Source organism: Antechinus flavipes, chromosome 1, assembly GCF_016432865.1.
Source record: "Antechinus flavipes isolate AdamAnt ecotype Samford, QLD, Australia chromosome 1, AdamAnt_v2, whole genome shotgun sequence".
In the NCBI taxonomy this organism is placed as follows: domain Eukaryota; kingdom Metazoa; phylum Chordata; class Mammalia; order Dasyuromorphia; family Dasyuridae; genus Antechinus; species Antechinus flavipes.
The window spans coordinates 53,143,636-53,162,033 of NC_067398.1; the positions used below are offsets into that span (position 1 = coordinate 53,143,636).

Below are 18,398 nucleotides of genomic sequence, written 5' to 3' on the forward strand. Positions count from 1 at the left end.
TCTTCTAGACTCCATGCTGGTGTGATAAGACACCTGAGGAGGGAAGACTGGAATCAATAGTCAAATGTTTCCAGTTGCATTCTGGTTGGTCACTGCTAGTTCCCCTAACAGAACTTTTGTTTCTTTCTCCTGAAGGACCCAGGAACTATAGGCAAGTACCCAGGAAGGGAATCAAGCCTTCGTTAACTATTTCTATGTTTTAATGCCTAAGTGTAAAGGAGAACTGGAACTTTTAAAAGCAAATTAATCCTACACAGTTGTATATGGGATATTTAATACCATGTGACAGACTGCAAGTTTAAATTCACCTTGATATGAAAATGGAATTTAGGTTGAAATGCTGACACTAGATTATCATCCCCATAACTCTCCAATTAAAATCTCTTAATTTCATACAATACCTTTAAAGACTTTATGCTACTGTTACATAAATGTTGAAATCCCGTATCACTTGCAGCCTTTAAAACACAGCAGTCTTGTGGTTATGAAGGCTGGGATATGGAGGTGGGGATGACTTAGCATCAGAGTACATCAAGTTTGGGTCAAAGAGAGGCTTGGAGACCCGATGATACCAACTCTAGGCAGTTTTTTCATTGTCACTACCCAGTAAACAAACACATCTCTTATGTAAAAATGTTCCCTTGTAGAAAATCACATTTATAGAAGCAACACAGAGTGTTTTATTAGAAAAAAAAGTCTTTTCACTTCTATCCCCCAGCCTTGTTTTTTGTCTTCTTCCTCTAGTCTGCGCCAAGTCTCCAAAATGGCTCCTTTGGAATACAAAGTAGCTTGGGCCTTCCTGGGCTCTGGAGAGGTCTCGGAGCTTCCCAGCTGCTGAGACTGCGTGAATCTCTGCCTTGGTCTCACTTGATCTCTAAGCCCCGTGGCTTTCAGCACTGGCCTGGATGTCCCAGGCATCCGAAGCCTCCACAGTGGGCCCTCAGTCTTGGGCACTGGCTTTCAGAGCAGCTTTGTACTTGCCTGTCATCTCTTTGGGCAAAGGAATGACAGCCGGACAGGGGACCTGTCCTTCCACTTCACAAATACATTCCCGCAGGCAATACTTTTTGGGTCCAAAATTAGCTGGGTGAGAAAGCTTCTTTTTCTCTAGCTCTTCCATCTTAAGGACTTCCCTGTCAAAAAAGATGATGAGACTCAATGAAGTGAAATTCAGACAATTTTCCTTTGAGTCAATAACAAAAAGAAGGGGGAGAATCTGCTGGTCTGGAAGCATTCCACTATGCTATACCTCTTCACCAATCACTGACTCAGTGTTTTACTGATGGCAGAGCTGGAATAAATATTAAACCTAGGTTGTATTGCTACATTCCCGATTTATCTTGGGACTTGTGCCTCATTCCCCTTCTAAAATGTAGAAATAAAAACTTCAGTCAGCATTTCCCCTCTCAAAGGAAAAATGAAGACAGCAATTGTTTATTATGGTTACAAAGGCCAGTCAATTCTTGCCATGGTGACAAGCCCAGGATAGGTGTTGAGCAGAAGCCTTATGTCACTTACAGGGAACATCCCACCATTGGCCAGATTTACTTCCCTTAGAGGCAATCCAAAACTAGGTTGCATTCCCCCAAATCAGCTTGGGGAAGGGCATTTAGAAATTCTCCCTATACTCTACTCTACTTTTACTCTCTCTCTTTTTTTTTTTTTTTTGCTGAAGCAATTGAGGTTAAGTGACTTGTCCAGGGTCACATAGCTACTCTTGATGCATACAGTAATGCACATGTATGCTGATATTAAGAATTATTTACTCTTTTCCCAGAATCCTTTTTCCCAAAATGCCAACAGTACCTATGATGAAATCAGTTTTTAAGCCCATGTCTATAAAATCAGCTATTGTATAAAAATTAAGCCACTAACTCCCTGCTAGAAAAAAACCGATAGGAGAAAAAAAATTAAAGTGAAGTGAAAGATCTCTTCTGGATTACGGAAAAAGAGGCACCAAGCCTCTTTCTCTTCTTTCTTTTATGCTTACATGTAGAAAGTGCCTAAAACTGGGGAAGCTGGAAAGATAGAAACTTTCACTGTCACCTTTATAGTACTTTAAGACCAACTAAGAAGGATCCAAGGATTAATGCTTAGAAAACTTAGGCAGGAGCTAGACTGACTAGGAGACTATAATTCCAAGCTAGATTCAGCATGAGTTGTGGCAAAACCCTTTCCTGAAAAAATATCTAAAACTTTGAGTTGTATTTTGGATTAAAAAATAAATAGAAAAAAGCATAATGATCTCAGATTAAGTGTGCCATAAATTGATTACTTAATGACTTTAAGTGTCTGTGGCCCTCTACCATGCACTGTAGGTCAGGTTTTTTTTTTTTTTTTTAAATGAATGACTTCTCAAAAGTAGACAATTATAAAGCAAAACCACCTAGATGGCAACTATCACAGTCCATCGTGGTTTTAACAAACACCTTGCAATGTTAGCCAACCTCTTTAAGTGAGCAGAAAGCCTCCTGATTACCAAATGAGCCTTGCCTGAACCCTCAGCACGCGCTAGAGGGAGCATTCTGTCAGGCCTATTATGCTAGTGATCACTGTCCATCGAGGGGAGTAGCTCCAGAAGATGAAGTACCCCCAATGTAAGTGGGAGCTCTCCAGTGATCGTGGATCCAGGAGACTGTGAGTACCTGAAACCTGCTCTTTCTTAGCCTCATGTACCAACCACTCTTTTTTTTTTTTTTAATTTAAATTTTATTTTATTTAATAATAACTTTGTATTGACAGAATCCATGCCAGGGTAATTTTTTACAACATTATCCCTTGCACTCGCTTATGTTTCGTTTTTTCCCCTCCCTCCCTCCATGCCCCCCCCCCCCCAAGATGGCAAGCAGTCCTATATATGTTAAATATGTTGCAGTATATCCTAGATACAATACATATTTGCAGAACCGAACAGTTCTCCTGTTGCACAGGGAGAATTCAACCACTCTTTTCTACCTTTTCCTCTGACCGCTAATCAGCCCCCAAGCAACTTACTCGGTTTTCCCCAGGATCTTTTTGATGTGCTGCATGATCTCTTTGTTGCTCTTGTCCTCCACGTCCACCAGGACCTGTTCACCGGAATCTAGAGAAGAAGCACAGTACAGGATCCTGCCATGACCCCTTCACTAGTCCAGGTCCTAGTTCTCATGTTTGATACCAATTCACCAAAGAAAGGGACACAAGGGAAAGGGCCACTACCGGGAAGCAGAGAAGGAAGGGGCAGAATCCAGCACACCCTCATTACCTAAAGAAAGCTGGGTCCTCTAAGGGAACGAACACCATCCATCGGGGGCAATCTGTACCCCGAAGTTCCCCTATTTGAGCCTCGCAAAGCCCTAGAAGGCAGCTTCACTTTGCAATCTGAACACAGATTAAGTGTCTTATAAAAAGACATTAGGCGTGGTCTGCTGATAAAGAGCTAAGGAGGATCACTGGTGCAATGAGTTGAGAGGTAGAATGTTAAAAGCTAGGCCCTTGAGCCTCAGTGGCTGCTGCTGGCAAACCTGGGCTCGGGGCTTCCGGGGCCGCAATGAGAGCCTGTGGCTGGCCAGGAGTGTCAGTGCTCCCGCGGTCTGGCAGCCAGCCCCCCCCCCCCCCCCCCCCCCCAACTCACTCAAATAAAACCGGAGAAATGGCGATGGCGTCATGTTCTTGAACATCATGATCTGCACCCAAGGGTTTTTGTACTGAATCTGAGGAATGTTGAAAAACACAAATTTCCTACAAAGGGGAAAAAAAATCAGGAAAGACTATTAAGAGGTACAAAAATGACATCCAGTGGACACCTTCAGCAGCCATGAATCTGGATGCTGTTTTTCCCAGGTTACACACCACAACAGGAAGTCTCTGAGAAGAATTTGCTAACAAAGGCTGGAATGGGCTGGTGCAGAACCAGGACCAGAACACAGACCCGATACTGTTCCCGCACCAGGGCTCCATACCCAAAGCTACATGTTGGCAGCCCTGGACTAGGGGGACAGGGGATCCCCACACATGTCACCTCAGGGAACTTCCCCCCCTTTTTACCTTCCAGAGAAAGCGGAGGAATGGTGTGTGATACCTCTCCTCCCAGTTTCATAGGAGGTGAGGGGGAAGGGGGAGTCAAGATATACTGGGTTAGGGCCACATTTCGGAATGTCCTGTCCTGTTGACAACTGGACAAACTGAGGCAGACAACCCTATGGTGGGAAAGAGGGGCAACAGCACCGTGTGAGCACTTGGACCAAAGAGACTGGCGGCAGTCTCCATCCGCTAGCCCTGCCATGGCCCAGGTCTCTACCTGGACTGCTGAGAACAGGAAGGTGTTTTCTAGACTGCCCCTAGAACACTCACTTACTCGATGCATTCTGCTCCTCTCTCAAAAATAGTATGTTACAGACACAGGAAATTGAAAAGAGAAAACAACAGCTCTAGAGCCAAGAGACAGAGTTTACCCAATTCTTGAGACTTTGGGCAAATAAGCTCCTGGAGCTAGCTGCATAGGGCCGCTTCTTACTATTCTTGGTATGGATTAGTCAGTAAACTGGGGCAGGCCATTTAATCCTCCAGGATGTGTTTCCTCATCTGTAAAACAGACTCGGTAACCTCTGAGGTCCTCTCCCCCTCTGGATCTCTATCTTGTCACTCATTGTAGGTGCTTAATGACTGGTGAATTGGGCTCCAAGAGAGATGTCATGTGAAAATAATGACATGACATTGTGCTGTGGCTCACTGGTCCCCGGCTCTAATGCACAGATGAAGGTTCTTCTCAAGGCCAGACAAGGTCATCATGAAAGGCAAAAAGTACAGGGCAAAAAGTGACCTGGGCCCACTTAGAATATATGAAGCTGCAAATGAAGGCTTCCCTGAAGCCTAGAAGCGGGCCTTTAGGACCCAAGAAAACTCAATCTCCTGTAGTAAGTAGCCTGCAAGCTCAAAGAACTAATTACTGCCCAAACTGCTGGGGATGCCTTCACTTGCTGCAATGTTAGTATATCTATGACATATACATATAATGTGTCAATATATCATTGACATGACCTAATGTGACACAAATTTACTAAGTCAAACACAAAAACTTTATATATATACAGGGGAGGGAAGAGAGAGACAGAGACAGAGAGAGGGAGGAAAGGAGGAAGAGAGAGAATGAGAGAGAGGAGTAGGAATGTGGGAGTGTTGACAATGAGATGATGCAGACTGAGGAACCTAATAAACTCTCTTCAAAGATCTGAAAGACCCAGCACACAGTAGGGCTGCCAGACTGGTGCTGGGCTTCAGAGGGAAGCAGAGGAAGCTCTGAGCCACAGGTAACAATCCCAGTTGTTCTGGAGTGGATGGCGCTGAGAGTGCCCACGGTGCACAGAGTGCAGGCCTGGAGTCAGGGAATTTCAAGGCCACCAAGATACTTCCTAGCTGGATGACCCTGGTCAAGTCATTTAACCCCATCTGCCTCAGTTTCCTCATCTGTAAAATGAGCTGGAGAAGGGAATGGCAAACCACTGCAGTATCTTTGCCAAGAAAATCCCTAATGGGGTCATGGAGAGTTGGGCAGGATTGAAGAATGACAAATCCAAGAGTGGTGGCTGGGCTGCCCCAGGAGGTGTCAAGAGGTGCCCGCCATGAAGCCTCTGGGGAGGGGGCTGAGCACAGATCCAGGTTGTGTGGCCTGGGGTAACTGCAGCCTACAAAGGGAGCAGCTTCAGTGCCACTGTGGGAGAGAAAGGCCTGCCACCTCCCCCCCTGCATGAGGATAGCACCGGGCAGAGCCCAACTTGATCCAAGGGTCTCCTCAGTGGCAGTGACAACTAGACCGCAGGATTGGGGAAGAGGTCCGGGAAAGCCCACTTCAGAAATGAGAAGGGAGGCTGGGACACACCTGGGGCCTCCTCCTGCCCCACCTCCCCGTCCTCGCTGGGACACACCTGGGGGCCCCCTGCAGCCCCCCTGTCCTTACTGGGACTCACCTGGGGCATACCTGGGGCTCCCTGCTGCCCCCCTGTCCTCGTTGGGACACACCTAGGGCCTCCTGCTCTCGCTGGGACACACCTGAGTCCCCCTGCTGCCCACCTGTCCTTATTCCCATATACCCCACACACCTCAGGGGCCACTCTGGCTGTAGGGATGCCAGGAACTACATTGTGGGGCAGGAGCACAGGTAGAAGCACAAACGGCTTGTGATTGTGAAGGAATACGGAGGGAGGTCTGCGTGGGGGCAACTCCCCCGGGCTCAGACTCTGGAGGCCTTGAATGCCAAGTTTCACTTCTTCCACGATTTCAAGAGGCAAAGACGGGGCTCTTGGGGAAGTCAGGAACTACGGGACATGAGTCAGGAGGCATTTATTATGTCCCTACCAGATGCCAAGCCAGGGGCTGAGAGCAACGTGCAAACAAGCGGCGCATCCAAGTCCAGGAGAAAGGGGCGGGGAGCTCCTTCGCGGGGAGGCCCCACGGCCTTCCTGAGGACAAGGTCTAGTCCGCATTTTGTCTTTTAGTGCCCGATTCCCTGGAGCCTAATTAATGCACACGGAACTACACACTTAGTAAGTGCCTAATAAGATCTCTTTGTATTCCTACGAGCCACCGGCAAGGGAGCCTGGGAAAAAGTCACTACTTCGTCCAAGGCCCGGCTGCATAAAAAGCCGGAGAGTAAGACTTTGCCCCCGGGACTCTCCCCCCGGTACCGGCTCCCAGGCAGACGAGCAGCGCCGCCCACAACGCCGCGGGCCCGGCGAGGGGCCTGGCCCCCGAACCCCAGCCCGAGCTCTGGTCCGCGCGCCTCCCGGCCTCGCTTTTTCCGTCTCCAGGTTGGGAACACCTGTGCGGGCCCGGCCGCGCTCACTGACCTGGCTCCCTCGCTCAGCTCTCCGTGGGTGTTGTAATTCACCGTCATGACCTTGACCGAGCTCTTAAATATGACGTCGCCCTGGTTCAGGTATTGCAAGGTCCGGCGGATGGGGAAGCGCCCTTTCATCGGCATCGCGGCGGCGGCGACAGCGGCGGAGGGGTCGGGGAGGAGAACGCGAACCGCACGCTCTGGCGCACTCTCGCCTGCGCGCACATTCGCGCAGCCTCGGCATCCCTGAGCACTGCGCAGGCGCTGCTGCGGGGCAGCCTGGGAGATGTGGTTCTGGAGACTCCCAGCCCCATAGTCCCGGCTCTCCCGCTTGCTGCGCAGATCTGCGGCAGGGGTTCCCGTGAGGCAACTTGGGAGCTGTAGTTATGGAGACCCGGCCTGAAGCTCTCAGCACTTCCGCCTACCGAGCAGATCCGCGCAGGTTCCGCGGCCCTTGGCGCTGCGCAGGCGCCGCCGCGAAGCTGCTTGGGAGTCGTGGTTAGGAGGCTGAGACAGCCATGTTGGGGGCGGGGCGTCCTGCCCGACCTCCTCTCAAACCACGACTTGACTAGTGCGGCTCCTGTGCTGACCAGGGTGCTCGAGCTCCTCGCGAAAAGAAAGATCTGACCGTGGGGCAGATTTACCCAGAAATGAAGGAGGGAGGCTTCGCTTTCTGCTCCAGAAGAGGTCGCTGTGTGCGACCATAATTTCCTCCCTAAAGCCTGAGCGTCTTGGCTCCCGCGCAGCGAGGCGCATTGGGAGGCCCAGGGGCGCGGAGGTGGGGTGGCGACCAGCCCTTCTCTCCTCTCCGAGATTTCTGGTAAACGTGCAGCGCTTGCGCTGGGGGCTGGGAGCGTCCTCCCCTGCGGAAACACTACCGGGGCTCGGCCGTGCTCGGAGCCCCGTGGAGCCCCCATCGGGCCGCCTTCCACTAGCAGGGACACAAGTGCATGAGTGACTTCGTCATTGCAGTGGCTTCTGCTTCCTCGTCTCATTTCTGTCTGCCTTCTCCATAGCTGCATACAGGATCCCCCCGATTTCCGGAAGGTCTCCAGTCTCAAGTATATTCACCAGACCCTAAAACGATCCAGAGACAGAGAGAGAGAGGCGTCTTCTGAGATCCCGGGTGGTGCAGCCGGGAGGTCTTCCCGAGTCTGAATGTGCCCTGTGACCCTGGGCAAATCACTAACTCGTTGCCTCAGCGGTCCCGCATCTGCCAACAGTATCTCTGCCAAGAAAACCACAAACAGGGTGGCGAAGAGCTATGACAAGCCCGGGGTGTGGCGGGGCCCTAGATGTAGCATCTTATAAAGTACGTGGGATACTTTGTTTCATGACCCACTACAGGTCCTTGGTTCCTCGTTCACTACATGCCACTCTGTGGTTTGGGCGTAAAAACTTTATTACTAGCTTTATTTTATTTATTAGCTTTATTACTACAGGGCAGGAAAAGAAAAGTTTCTATTTGGATTGGAATCCCTGCATTTATACTTAGCTATTACCTTTTTGGCCTTGGGAAGTGAATAGAATTGGAAGATCCAAAAGAGATTATCTAACCCTCTCAATTTGAAAATGAACAAACTGAGGCTCAAAGCAGATAAGTGATAAATCACCCTGGTTACTCAGTGTTTAGTGACATATCTAGAAAAGATTTTACTTTTATATTAAAATATTTATATTTACCTATATATACACACATGTGTATGTGTGTGCTATTAAAGAAAAGTTTTATTTTGAGGGGGAGGGGAGAGGTCCTGGAGCTAAGATTTCACAAATACAGGAAAGTCCCTGCTTGAAAACTTGACAACTTATTTAGTTAGAAAAGTCAGTTAAGGCTTAAATTTGCTTATCATATTATTATTACAGATTCTAAGGTCAGCTGTCTTTCTGCTACCTTGTGCCATTTTTCATATTTGGTTTGGGGTTACAAAATACTTTAGAAATGTTCTGTCATTCACTCCTCACAAGCTTATGAAATATGTAGGTATAATGATTAAAATTTTTTGAGACATGATTTCTGGGTAATTTAATGATTTTATTAATAAGGCCAAGACTGACTTTGGTCCCTGACAGATCAAAGACAATCCTGGTGGTAGGCTCACATTATATATCCTTTGAAGAATAGGTGTTTTTGAGAAGCTGTAATCAACTCTGGTTAACATACTGGGAAGTGGTTTATATTAAAAATTGAGGGCCTGAAGTGACATCATTTCACCTTATACCCTGACCACCTCGGCCTTGGGCTCACTATCAGCTTAATCAGGACTTTAGAAGAAGGGGAGAATTCTAGACTTCCCAAATTATTGGTTATAATAATTTTTCTTATATGTAATTAAAGACCATTTCCTTTACAGACTTTCTCAGTTATCTGGCTTCTGAGAGGAGGTACCTAAGTCCAGGCTCTCTAACTCAAATGGCAATTCCATTTCCAGTAGAACTAGGTAGTCTTTATTTTTATTTTTTTATTTTTGGGTGGGGGGTGGTGAGAGGTAATCCGGGATAAGTGACTTGCTCAGGGTCACACAGCTAGTAAGGTTGGATTTGAACTCAAGTACTTCTGACTTCAGGGCCAACATTCTATCCACTAGGCCACCTAGCTGCTAAACTATTTTTTCCAGCTCTAAAAAAATACTAATGATTCCATAAGTATAAGATTTTATAAGAAAGAGCATACAGCTCAGGTTTTCTTTCTATAGGAAACCTCATCTTTATAGAAATAATAGTTTCTAAAACAGATTAGGAGTAGTTGAAAAGAGTGCTCAGGTAACAGGAAGGGGAGTCTCTAAAACCCACCGTTCTATTACACTTTATTTAAAAAAGAAAGTCAAAGATACATTTCCATTTGTAATTCACTTTTAATAGTATAAACCTCATTTAGGTAGTAGTATTAAGCCACAACAATATAATGCCACATTTAAACAGCATTTAATAAAATGCATAAGCTAATTCATGCACTGCAATACTCTATATACAAACACAACAATGCAAATTCCTCTTCATGTCTGAAGACATTGATTAGATATAAAATCCAGATAAAAAAGAACATGCTATTATTTTTTTAGATGCCATCACGCATACAAAGTCGATTTCTACAGAGCTGGGAGAAAGCAACAGCCTCCAGCAGGTTTGAAACCTGGAATTCCAATGTAACGGCATAAACAACACTTGCTAAGGATGAAGAGCAGAGGTTACAGAAAAGGTCCCATGGCAAACGATGCCCGATGTCTGGAGCAGCACTATTTCCTGAGACTGAAGACGCAGCCTCGGGTACAGCACAGCGAGCAGCAGGGAGAGGAGGCCAGGCTGGGCCTACAGAGAGAGTGCGGGTTGTCAGTCCCAAAACCAAGGGGAAAACAGGTTGACAAAGCATTCTGGAGAATAGCGGAATCTCCAGAGACAGTCCAGTCCTTGAATTTTATGTGGCAGCAGCATTTCTTTTCATGGTGCTATGGTAATTTAAATGATTATTCTACTTCTCCTACATAAGACCCCTGCTTAAAGTGAAAGCTCTTCATTTCATTGTTAACTAAAACACAAAATAAACATTCCGAGAAAGCAATAATGGCAGATCCTCTCCAATATGGCTTCCTAGGTGCTAGGTGTATGTAAATATACAAAAAAAGATCTTCACACTTCCTGGGTTAATCAAAAATCTATGCATTAAAAATAAAATACACAAACAAAAGCCTTGACACACTCTTCCTTTCCTCACCCATCATACCACTCACTATATGAGTGCCTTTTCTTTAAAGTCCTGTTTATCTTTAAAATGGTGTCAGTCAGTATGATCAATCTACTTTTAAAGAAATTTGATATTTTTAAAAATTATGTTGAGTCATCAAAACTTCATTTTTTGTATCTCTTTTTTCCTTCATCCTTCCTCAGAAAGAGTCAATGGGATGATTGTTATTAAAACTTTATGATGAAACCTAAAATGCTGAAAAGCAGTAACTCCCACAGCCTCCTATTTGATTAGGGAGAGCCATCATTTATTACTTTTTCATAAACGTCAAAACAATATAGTAATCTCTGTGGCAATTTATTTTGTATTTTTAAAAAATCCTGTATGATTCTGCTCTTTTTTGTAAACCAATTTTCCACAAGAGAATTCTTCCAAAATGTTGCCATCTTTTTTTTTTTTTTTTTTTTTACTGTAACATGATTGATGTGGATAATAGTTTTCTCTTTAGGTGGAACTTCTAATTGTAAATCCAAATAATGGTTTGTTTAAAAAAACAAAACAAAACACAAAAACATCACAGTATGGAATCTAACAGGGATGGTTCTGCATTTCTCAAGAGCCATTTGTAGCTCCAAAGTTGAAAGTAAGCATAATTATGGGCAGTAAACTCCCTCCCCGCTGATTTCAAGTGACTAAATGTATTTTGGCTAAAATAAGTGCCACATAAAAGTCAACAGTAGTAAAAATATTCATACATTTTTTTCCTCCTTCAAAAATGAATACTGGTTAAAAAAATATGTATCACCTTCCAGAACTGCCCCTCTCTATGACATCTTTTGCTTGTTGGCTCCCCTTTCCCTCATCTCCCCACGCCCAACCTAACCAGGAACCTTAGAAAAGAGCACTCCTCCCACTACCACCAACAAACAGTCAGCATGAAAGGATCCTTCTGATTGAGACACCAAGAAGCGTGGAAACTAACACCACTCCTGGAAGCTGAGTCCACATCACTGAAATAACATTCTTCATGTCTGAATCTGCGGTGGGACAACTGTAGTTGACAGTGGGATATTCCCAGTGTGCTCCGAGAAACAGAGAAGTGCAACACGAGTTTAGTTTTGCACCCCACAATGTACTTCAACTTGGGCACTGAAGAAAGCAGGTTGAATGACCATATTTTAAACACAGTAATTTAGAATGCCCCTTTCCCCAATGCCTTCTGAACTCAAGCCATTATCCTCTTCTACATAATTAGGGAATAGATGGACATGTGCATTCTACTGGAATAGTTTTTATTTCATCTTGTTTTTCTTTTTTTTTTTTTTTAAACTCATACAGTTAGGACTTAGCTAACTTTTCTTACCCTGGGTGGTATATTGCCCGCCCCCCCCCACCCCCAATCCAACCACCCAAATAAGAAAAATATAAAAAGGTTTAGGAAAACCTCCAATGCTGAGGGATTGTATAAACATTGAGGACACTTTAGCTCACATTAGCAACTCAATCATAAACTCTCTTTAAACATAAAAATGTTTGAATACATGGCTACATATCTGTATACATAATATACATATATATATAAACATACACACATATTTACACTGTACATATATATATAAGGTATAAACACTTATAAAGTCATTCATTCATACACACGTACATACAAATCTGTACACGTACATAGTTGAAGTGATTCCTAATACAGGACATGCAGAAATGCACAATTTTGGGAGGCACAAAAAGAAGATATTTATAAACCTGCATATAAAAACCCACCCCCCAAATAACCCCAAATCTATTAGGGCTTTCTCTCTTTGTCATTTATATCTTAGTTGAGATATTTCTTTTAAAAAGAATCTCCCATAATCCAAAGGGTTTGAAAATGTGAGATCAAAGGAAGCATGTAGAGTTGAGTATTGAGTATTCTACTCTGCCAACTGGGACCAACTTCATAATGAACTGAGAACCCACTCCAATTTAAGCTACATCAGGAGATGGTGTTGTGGAGTAAAAGAAATGTTAGGGGATCACTGTAATGTATCCACAGTAGAATCTGCAATGGAAAATAGGGATGATTCACAGCCAGACTCTATTTTGAGTAAGAGGTCTGTCTACCAAAATGGACAACTGTTTCTGAATTGGAGCTGTCCTGGCTTCAAAAAATGACTACAATAAGCACATGTGGTATGGAACAACTCTTGGATCTTAAGATGGATCTGTAATACAATTCTGCCAGAAGAACAAGGATTTCTCTTCTTTCCCTCTCCCCCAGCCCTAATGTACTACACATATCCAGCCAAATGGTTATAAAACTCTTGCTCTATGCATCAACCCCATAAGTAAATTAAAAATCTAGGTCTGTAGTGTGAACACAAATAAATTATATAAGGGGTTGCTAAAACATAAAGATGCTTGTAATAGAACAGATGCAGTTACACTTTCATTAGCCTGGCATCTAAAACATCACAAACCCAAAGTTAATTAAACACTGACTCTGACAAAACCTAAAAAAAAAATCCCTAAATTGGAGAATTATACACCTAACACACAACAATTTACCTTAAAATGCAAAAAACAAAATAAAACAACAAAAAAACCCCACACAAACTCAAAACTTATCACATTCTTGGAAAAGAACTGGACAATAAATAATATTTTTTTAAAAAATCTTCAGAACCCACAAATTTCACAACTAGAGAAATGTTATATTTACTAAAAAAAAAAAAAATGCTTAGTATTGTTTGGAAATTCTGATCTTTGTAAACCTAAAAGAAATCAGAAAACGTAATTCTTTTCTTATATGATTTAGACCATTCCAAGTGTCAGATCACTGTTTTCTAAAATCCACTGGTTCTACAGAAATCTTCAAAACAAGGTTTTATTTAGCAGAAGAAGTAAAGGGCATGTGTTTGTGAAGGAAATGAAGGTCATATCTACCTTGAGACTCTGGAAACAAACTCTTTCCTGACGGCCATCTGAGGGAGGAGGGCAGTAAGTGGAAGCCTGACTGAGGGACAGCCATGGTATAAATATCACAATAGATTTCAACTTTTTTTGTACTTTCGTTGAGCGTAAAAGTGTTCAGGGTCAGGTTTCTTTTGAGATTCGTAAGTGTTCCCGCCTTCTCCCTCTTCCTCCATTTCCAAATCAGAGAACCAAGCAGCAACCCTTTCTGTATTCAGATTTTAAGAAAATACCTGGAAACATTCATTCTCCCAGACCAAATGTCTTCCTGGTAATTTCTATGGACTGGTTTACAGGATATAATCATTTCTCCTATCACCAAATGCCATATCTTTCTTTAAGTGGAGATAATGAACTTCTGAAGTAGGTGTTTTTTATTTTTATTCTTAAACTTAAGGCATACTTTTTTTTATCAGTAATGATATCAACTTCATGTTTCCTGGATATACGACTGCACTGCAGCAGAATGTTATGTGTAGAGCTGGGGAAAATGTCTCATAAATTGAAAAAAAAAAAATCTAAGGGTTTATGGCTCTATCCCAGGAAAAAAGCTAACAGCTAAAACTATCTGGCCGTTGTTAAGAGCACTCTCCATCTTGAAGGCATTCACTTTATGAATGTAGACTAAAATGACTTTTACTGTCTAAAGACAACTTTCATTTCTACCATTCAGATTACTTAAGTGAATAGAGACCCGATTTCTCTTCTTGCTAGATTTAATATTTCATAACTTAAGGCTTAATCAAAGTTTGAATTCAACTTTTTGGAAAGAATTCCTTTAAAGAAGTCATGACTCAAGAGTTTGTTTTTCTTTGTCCAATGGCCAAAAATAAAGAGGCTATAAAGGCAATCCTAAACTCTTGACAATTTCTGTCCTATTCACTTGAAATAGCTTATGGAAAATTATTCTTTGATAAATAAAACAAGAAGAACCTAGGCATCAAGGAGAATGTTTCAAAAACTTAAAATATTTTGTTTCCTTAAAAAGTTTGGTGAGCACTGGCAAGGAAGTTTAAAATCATGTAAACAAAGAACCAAAGCTGACTTGTTTCTTCAGGCACTATGAAGTCACTGTAGCAGAAATCCTAATCTTTCTTAAGGTTGAATCTTTACCAAAGTGTTAGCATTTGAGTGATTTAAAGAAAAGAAAAACAAATTTTATGGTGATCTATCTATTCCATTCTTCTAACATATCTGAAGTAATTTTGTCTCTGAAGACATTATTCTAAGTCTTATGATGACCTAACACAATTTGATAAGATAGTTTAAATCAAAACAACATAATGAACATGGAAAGCATCCCCCACCTCATTCCTCAAATGAAATGGGAATCAGGTGAACTAGCATGCCATCACTGATTAAAGGCACTCCCAAGAGGGAGCTCAGAGCCATCATGGCTTCTTGAAAGACAACAGAAAAGATGTTCTTATAGAATTACACCACATGATCATCAGTGTGTCTGTTTTTAAAAAGGGTATTATTTTTTATGGGATACCTACTGTTTACAACTGACATCCATCCATATTCTTTGAATTGCTACAGATAGTCATCAACTCCATTATTTTGGCCAAATTTCTTTTTTCCTTTATCATTCAAAACATAGGGGAGTCAACAAAAAACAAAACAAACCTTATCCCCAAAGAGAAAAATAATATTGTTTTTCTTTATATTTACATAATTTAAAAATGCTTATAATTTTAAAATACCATGAGGTATTCCAACAAAATTGAAGTTCAGAAGAGGGGAGCTGATGTCTTAAGTGAACGAGCTTCCCACTAACAATGGCTGTCTCAAAGAGTGACTAATACTTAATTTTGGTTGAATCTAAGCAGAGATTCCAGAAAGCTTTGGCAGCTTTTACTTAGCTCATTTAACAAGGTGGCACAGGGAACTACAGGTGGATTTCGAGGGGTGATGAGTTTTCTCTGGCACCTTGTATATAATACTGGGCAGTTAATTTGTCCAATTGTTATAAAAAGAGAGCTATTGGAATGTGGCAGATCAAAATGAGGAAGAAGCCATACCCGTAAGGCAAAGGACAAGTGTGGCCAGGGAAAAAGTCTTACTGTGAATGGGTAATGTTGAAGCCTGTACAACCTATTTAGCTACCTAAAGAAAATATTTGTTACTTCCAAACAGCCACCTGTTATAGCTAACAGACCCTTCTGCCAAGGGACACAATAATGAATTCCACATTATGGGATGTTTTTTCTTAATCTGCATGAACAAAAAAAAGGAACAGTGGTGAATCTAGGTTCACTTTGGACAAATCCCTTTGCCCTTATTTACATATTTCTGAGTTAATTTAAATGTTCTATCTATGCCCTATCATCTAGGGCTGCTCATTTTTTAAAGTAATAATGGACATATTATATTCTTTGCTTGAATCCTTACACCCAGGAGCCCAAGGTGTGAAACTGGCCATTATAAAGATAGATGAACAAAACTGCACATCAGGTGCCCGTGCCCTCATCTTCGTGACTGGCCTTACAAATAGAAAAGTTACATTTTATCAATGCAGTTTGATGAGGACACAATAAAACAATATGAATGGTGTCTGAATGACAACAGAGAAGAATCCCCAGTCACACATTCTATTCAGTTTAAGAAAGAACTTATCAATACCAAATCAATATCCTGATACTGTGAGTCACTTCTCCAGGACAAAAGCCAAAGACATTAGTAACCTCAATACAATTAATTAGTCATTAACTGCAGGAGCACATGATTTTTTTTTTAATAGAATATAATTCTGAATGCCAACCCAAGTGGGACATCAATGTAAAATGAAATGGGAGAATTCAGGGAACTAATTCAAGGAATGGAAAACTTGGTACTTATCTGGGACTGATCTAAGCAACACTATTGTGGGCCTGCAAAAGCCAACAAAATACCCATCACCCTAGGAAGCCAATAGTAGGAAGGAATAAACTGGGCATATGTTCAGTTACTGGATAGGCTGGATGTCTATCTTGACAGTTAATCACTGACTAATTGCACTGCAATTCAGAGTCAGCTATTAGAACAAGTCTTGGTTTTCCATGATCATATCAAGAGCTCTGTCTGAGGCATTCACGATCACTGACTGTCCCTGCGTGGGCCATGGCTGTGGCAGTTATTTAGCTGCTAATTGTGCTATAGACATGCTGCAAAGAAACCACACCCTCAGTAGTTTTGAGGACTCTAAAGATGCACATCACCAACATGTGCATACAAACTCACGTTGCCTTTCTGCCTTAAGTAGAAGTGATTGTCTCTTTTTTCTGTCCCCCTTTAAGTTTTCATAGAAATCATCATTTTGGCCAAGGACACAGAACATTTTCTCCTTGCCTATTCACAGGCAGGATACTGATAACATTATCAAGTGGACAAGAAGTTCTTAGAAAGTGCTCATGTCATTACCCTGGTAGTAAATTGCTAAATATTCCCAAGGACACTGTCATATATGTATATACAGATACTGTTTTTAGTATTCTTTAATACTAGTCTCTGACATTATAAAACATTTTTTTTGCCCTTTGTCAACTTCTAAATACAAAGTAAGTTAAAAGGTTGCTCAGAAATCTGACGCCTTGTTTTTTTTTTTTTTCTTTTTCTTTTTTTTGAAATCAAAAGTCATTAAAATATTCCTTGTGGCAGAAAAGAAGGCTATGCTTTCAGTAGCTAGTCTTGGGGCCTCCTAGATGAGAAGAAACCAGGTAGGAAATGGTTAACATACGGGAACTATCTGTACATACCAAAATATCGCTATTTTTTATTTTCTTTCTATCTTAATGGTAGTTACTGGTTCTATGAAAATGAGTTTGATCCACGAAGATGTGTTGTTCCCACTATAAGTTCGTCCCTGTTATCTGGCCATTGTATTCTGCAGTCTCCATCTTCAGAATGTAGGGGATTATGCTGTCTATTGAAACGTTGCCAATAAGACCAGTAAAAAAAAGTTCTTCGGTAATACTGGAGCTCATCAGCCTGAGTGCTGGGAGACGAACAAGAATCCGAGCCAGCCTGGAAGAGAAATGCTTAACATTAGGAAAATGAAACTCTGGAGCCTGTTATAACTAGAAAGGGACTGTCTTTTCAATTCAGGGTCTCTTCCTCCTGAGTGTTTTAATTATTGGGTTGTTGCTTCTTTTAAGGGCACCACATCTTCATTTTAATACATCAGGGCAGAAGTGGGCATCTGCTCTGTTTTCACTCATGGCAGATCCTCTTTATCCAAGCATGAATTGTGGATTTCAGTGGCTAAAAAAACACATCAATTGGTGGTCAACCTTTCGATGATTAGTTTTAGTTTGATTCTTAGATGACAATCATTTACTGAGGCTATAATAAAAGCCTTTTCAGCTTGTTAGAGAGAAAAAACTTTTATTCACCAGATTAGATGTCATAGAGAGGAGCTAGAACATGGGGAATAAAACTGCAAGAGGGATGGGCAGAAATTCCTAAGAGACATTTATACAAATGTAGAAAGTACAGATAAAAAGGTATGGGCAGTGTGACCAAGAGATCCTAACACCAGGAGACAAATTAGATAGAGCTATTGCTAAGGTTGGTGGGAAGGGACCTGGGATTGGAATATGGATCAAGAAGGGTATATGTTATCTCAAAGTTTCCTATCCACAGGTAGTATTATATATTAAAGACATATAGTTATATAGTGATGAAAATTAGGAACTGGAAGGTATTTTAGTGAAGATCAATAGGGGCAGAAACAGAACTGAGGCTACAGATCACCTAGAGCGAAAGAGAAACTAGATGAGGGACTTGGGAAACAGAGATCACATGCTTTTTAAAGCACTTGCTCTACCAAAAGCAGATCAGCTAATTACTTAGTGACAATGCATTGTTGGTAATTCAATTTTTCAAAACTGGAAGGACCAGTAAGACAAACTTAATCCTAAACCTGATGCCCACCCAGAAAGACTAACCGGTTGCTAG

At 42.2% G+C, this 18,398-nt stretch overlaps 2 protein-coding genes across 3 annotated transcripts in view; both read right to left on the reverse strand.

Annotated features, from left to right (window-relative positions):
- Positions 1–656: 656 nt before the first annotated feature.
- On the reverse strand, positions 657–7,055 carry MRPS25 (mitochondrial ribosomal protein S25). Its single transcript, XM_051982950.1, has 4 exons — positions 6,825–7,055; positions 3,614–3,720; positions 2,995–3,082; positions 657–1,133 (listed from the first exon to the last, which is right to left on the reverse strand). The coding sequence occupies exons 1-4, from the start codon at positions 6,956–6,958 to the stop codon at positions 941–943; spliced, it is 522 nt and encodes a 173-aa protein (XP_051838910.1). The 5' UTR covers positions 6,959–7,055; the 3' UTR covers positions 657–940.
- A 2,594-nt stretch (positions 7,056–9,649) lies between these two features.
- NR2C2 (nuclear receptor subfamily 2 group C member 2) overlaps positions 9,650–18,398 on the reverse strand; it is a 115,541-nt gene continuing 106,792 nt past the window's right edge. For both annotated transcript variants that reach the window (XM_051982925.1, XM_051982923.1), the window contains exon 14: positions 9,650–17,465. In XM_051982925.1, coding sequence (XP_051838885.1) covers positions 17,291–17,465 — 175 coding nt within the window. In that variant the 3' untranslated portion in view covers positions 9,650–17,290. The remainder of the gene's footprint in view (positions 17,466–18,398) is intronic.

Coding starts and splice junctions, on each gene's coding strand:
- MRPS25 (XM_051982950.1), bottom strand. CDS start 6,958: ATGCCGATGAAAGGGCGCTTCCCCATCCGCCGGACCTTGCAATACCTG. Junction 3,083..3,613: donor ATTTCTCCGGTTTTATTTGA/GTGAGTTGGGGG, acceptor CTTCTTCTCTAG/ATTCCGGTGAACAGGTCCTG. Junction 1,134..2,994: donor AAGATCCTGGGGAAAACCGA/GTAAGTTGCTTG, acceptor CTTTTTTGACAG/GGAAGTCCTTAAGATGGAAG.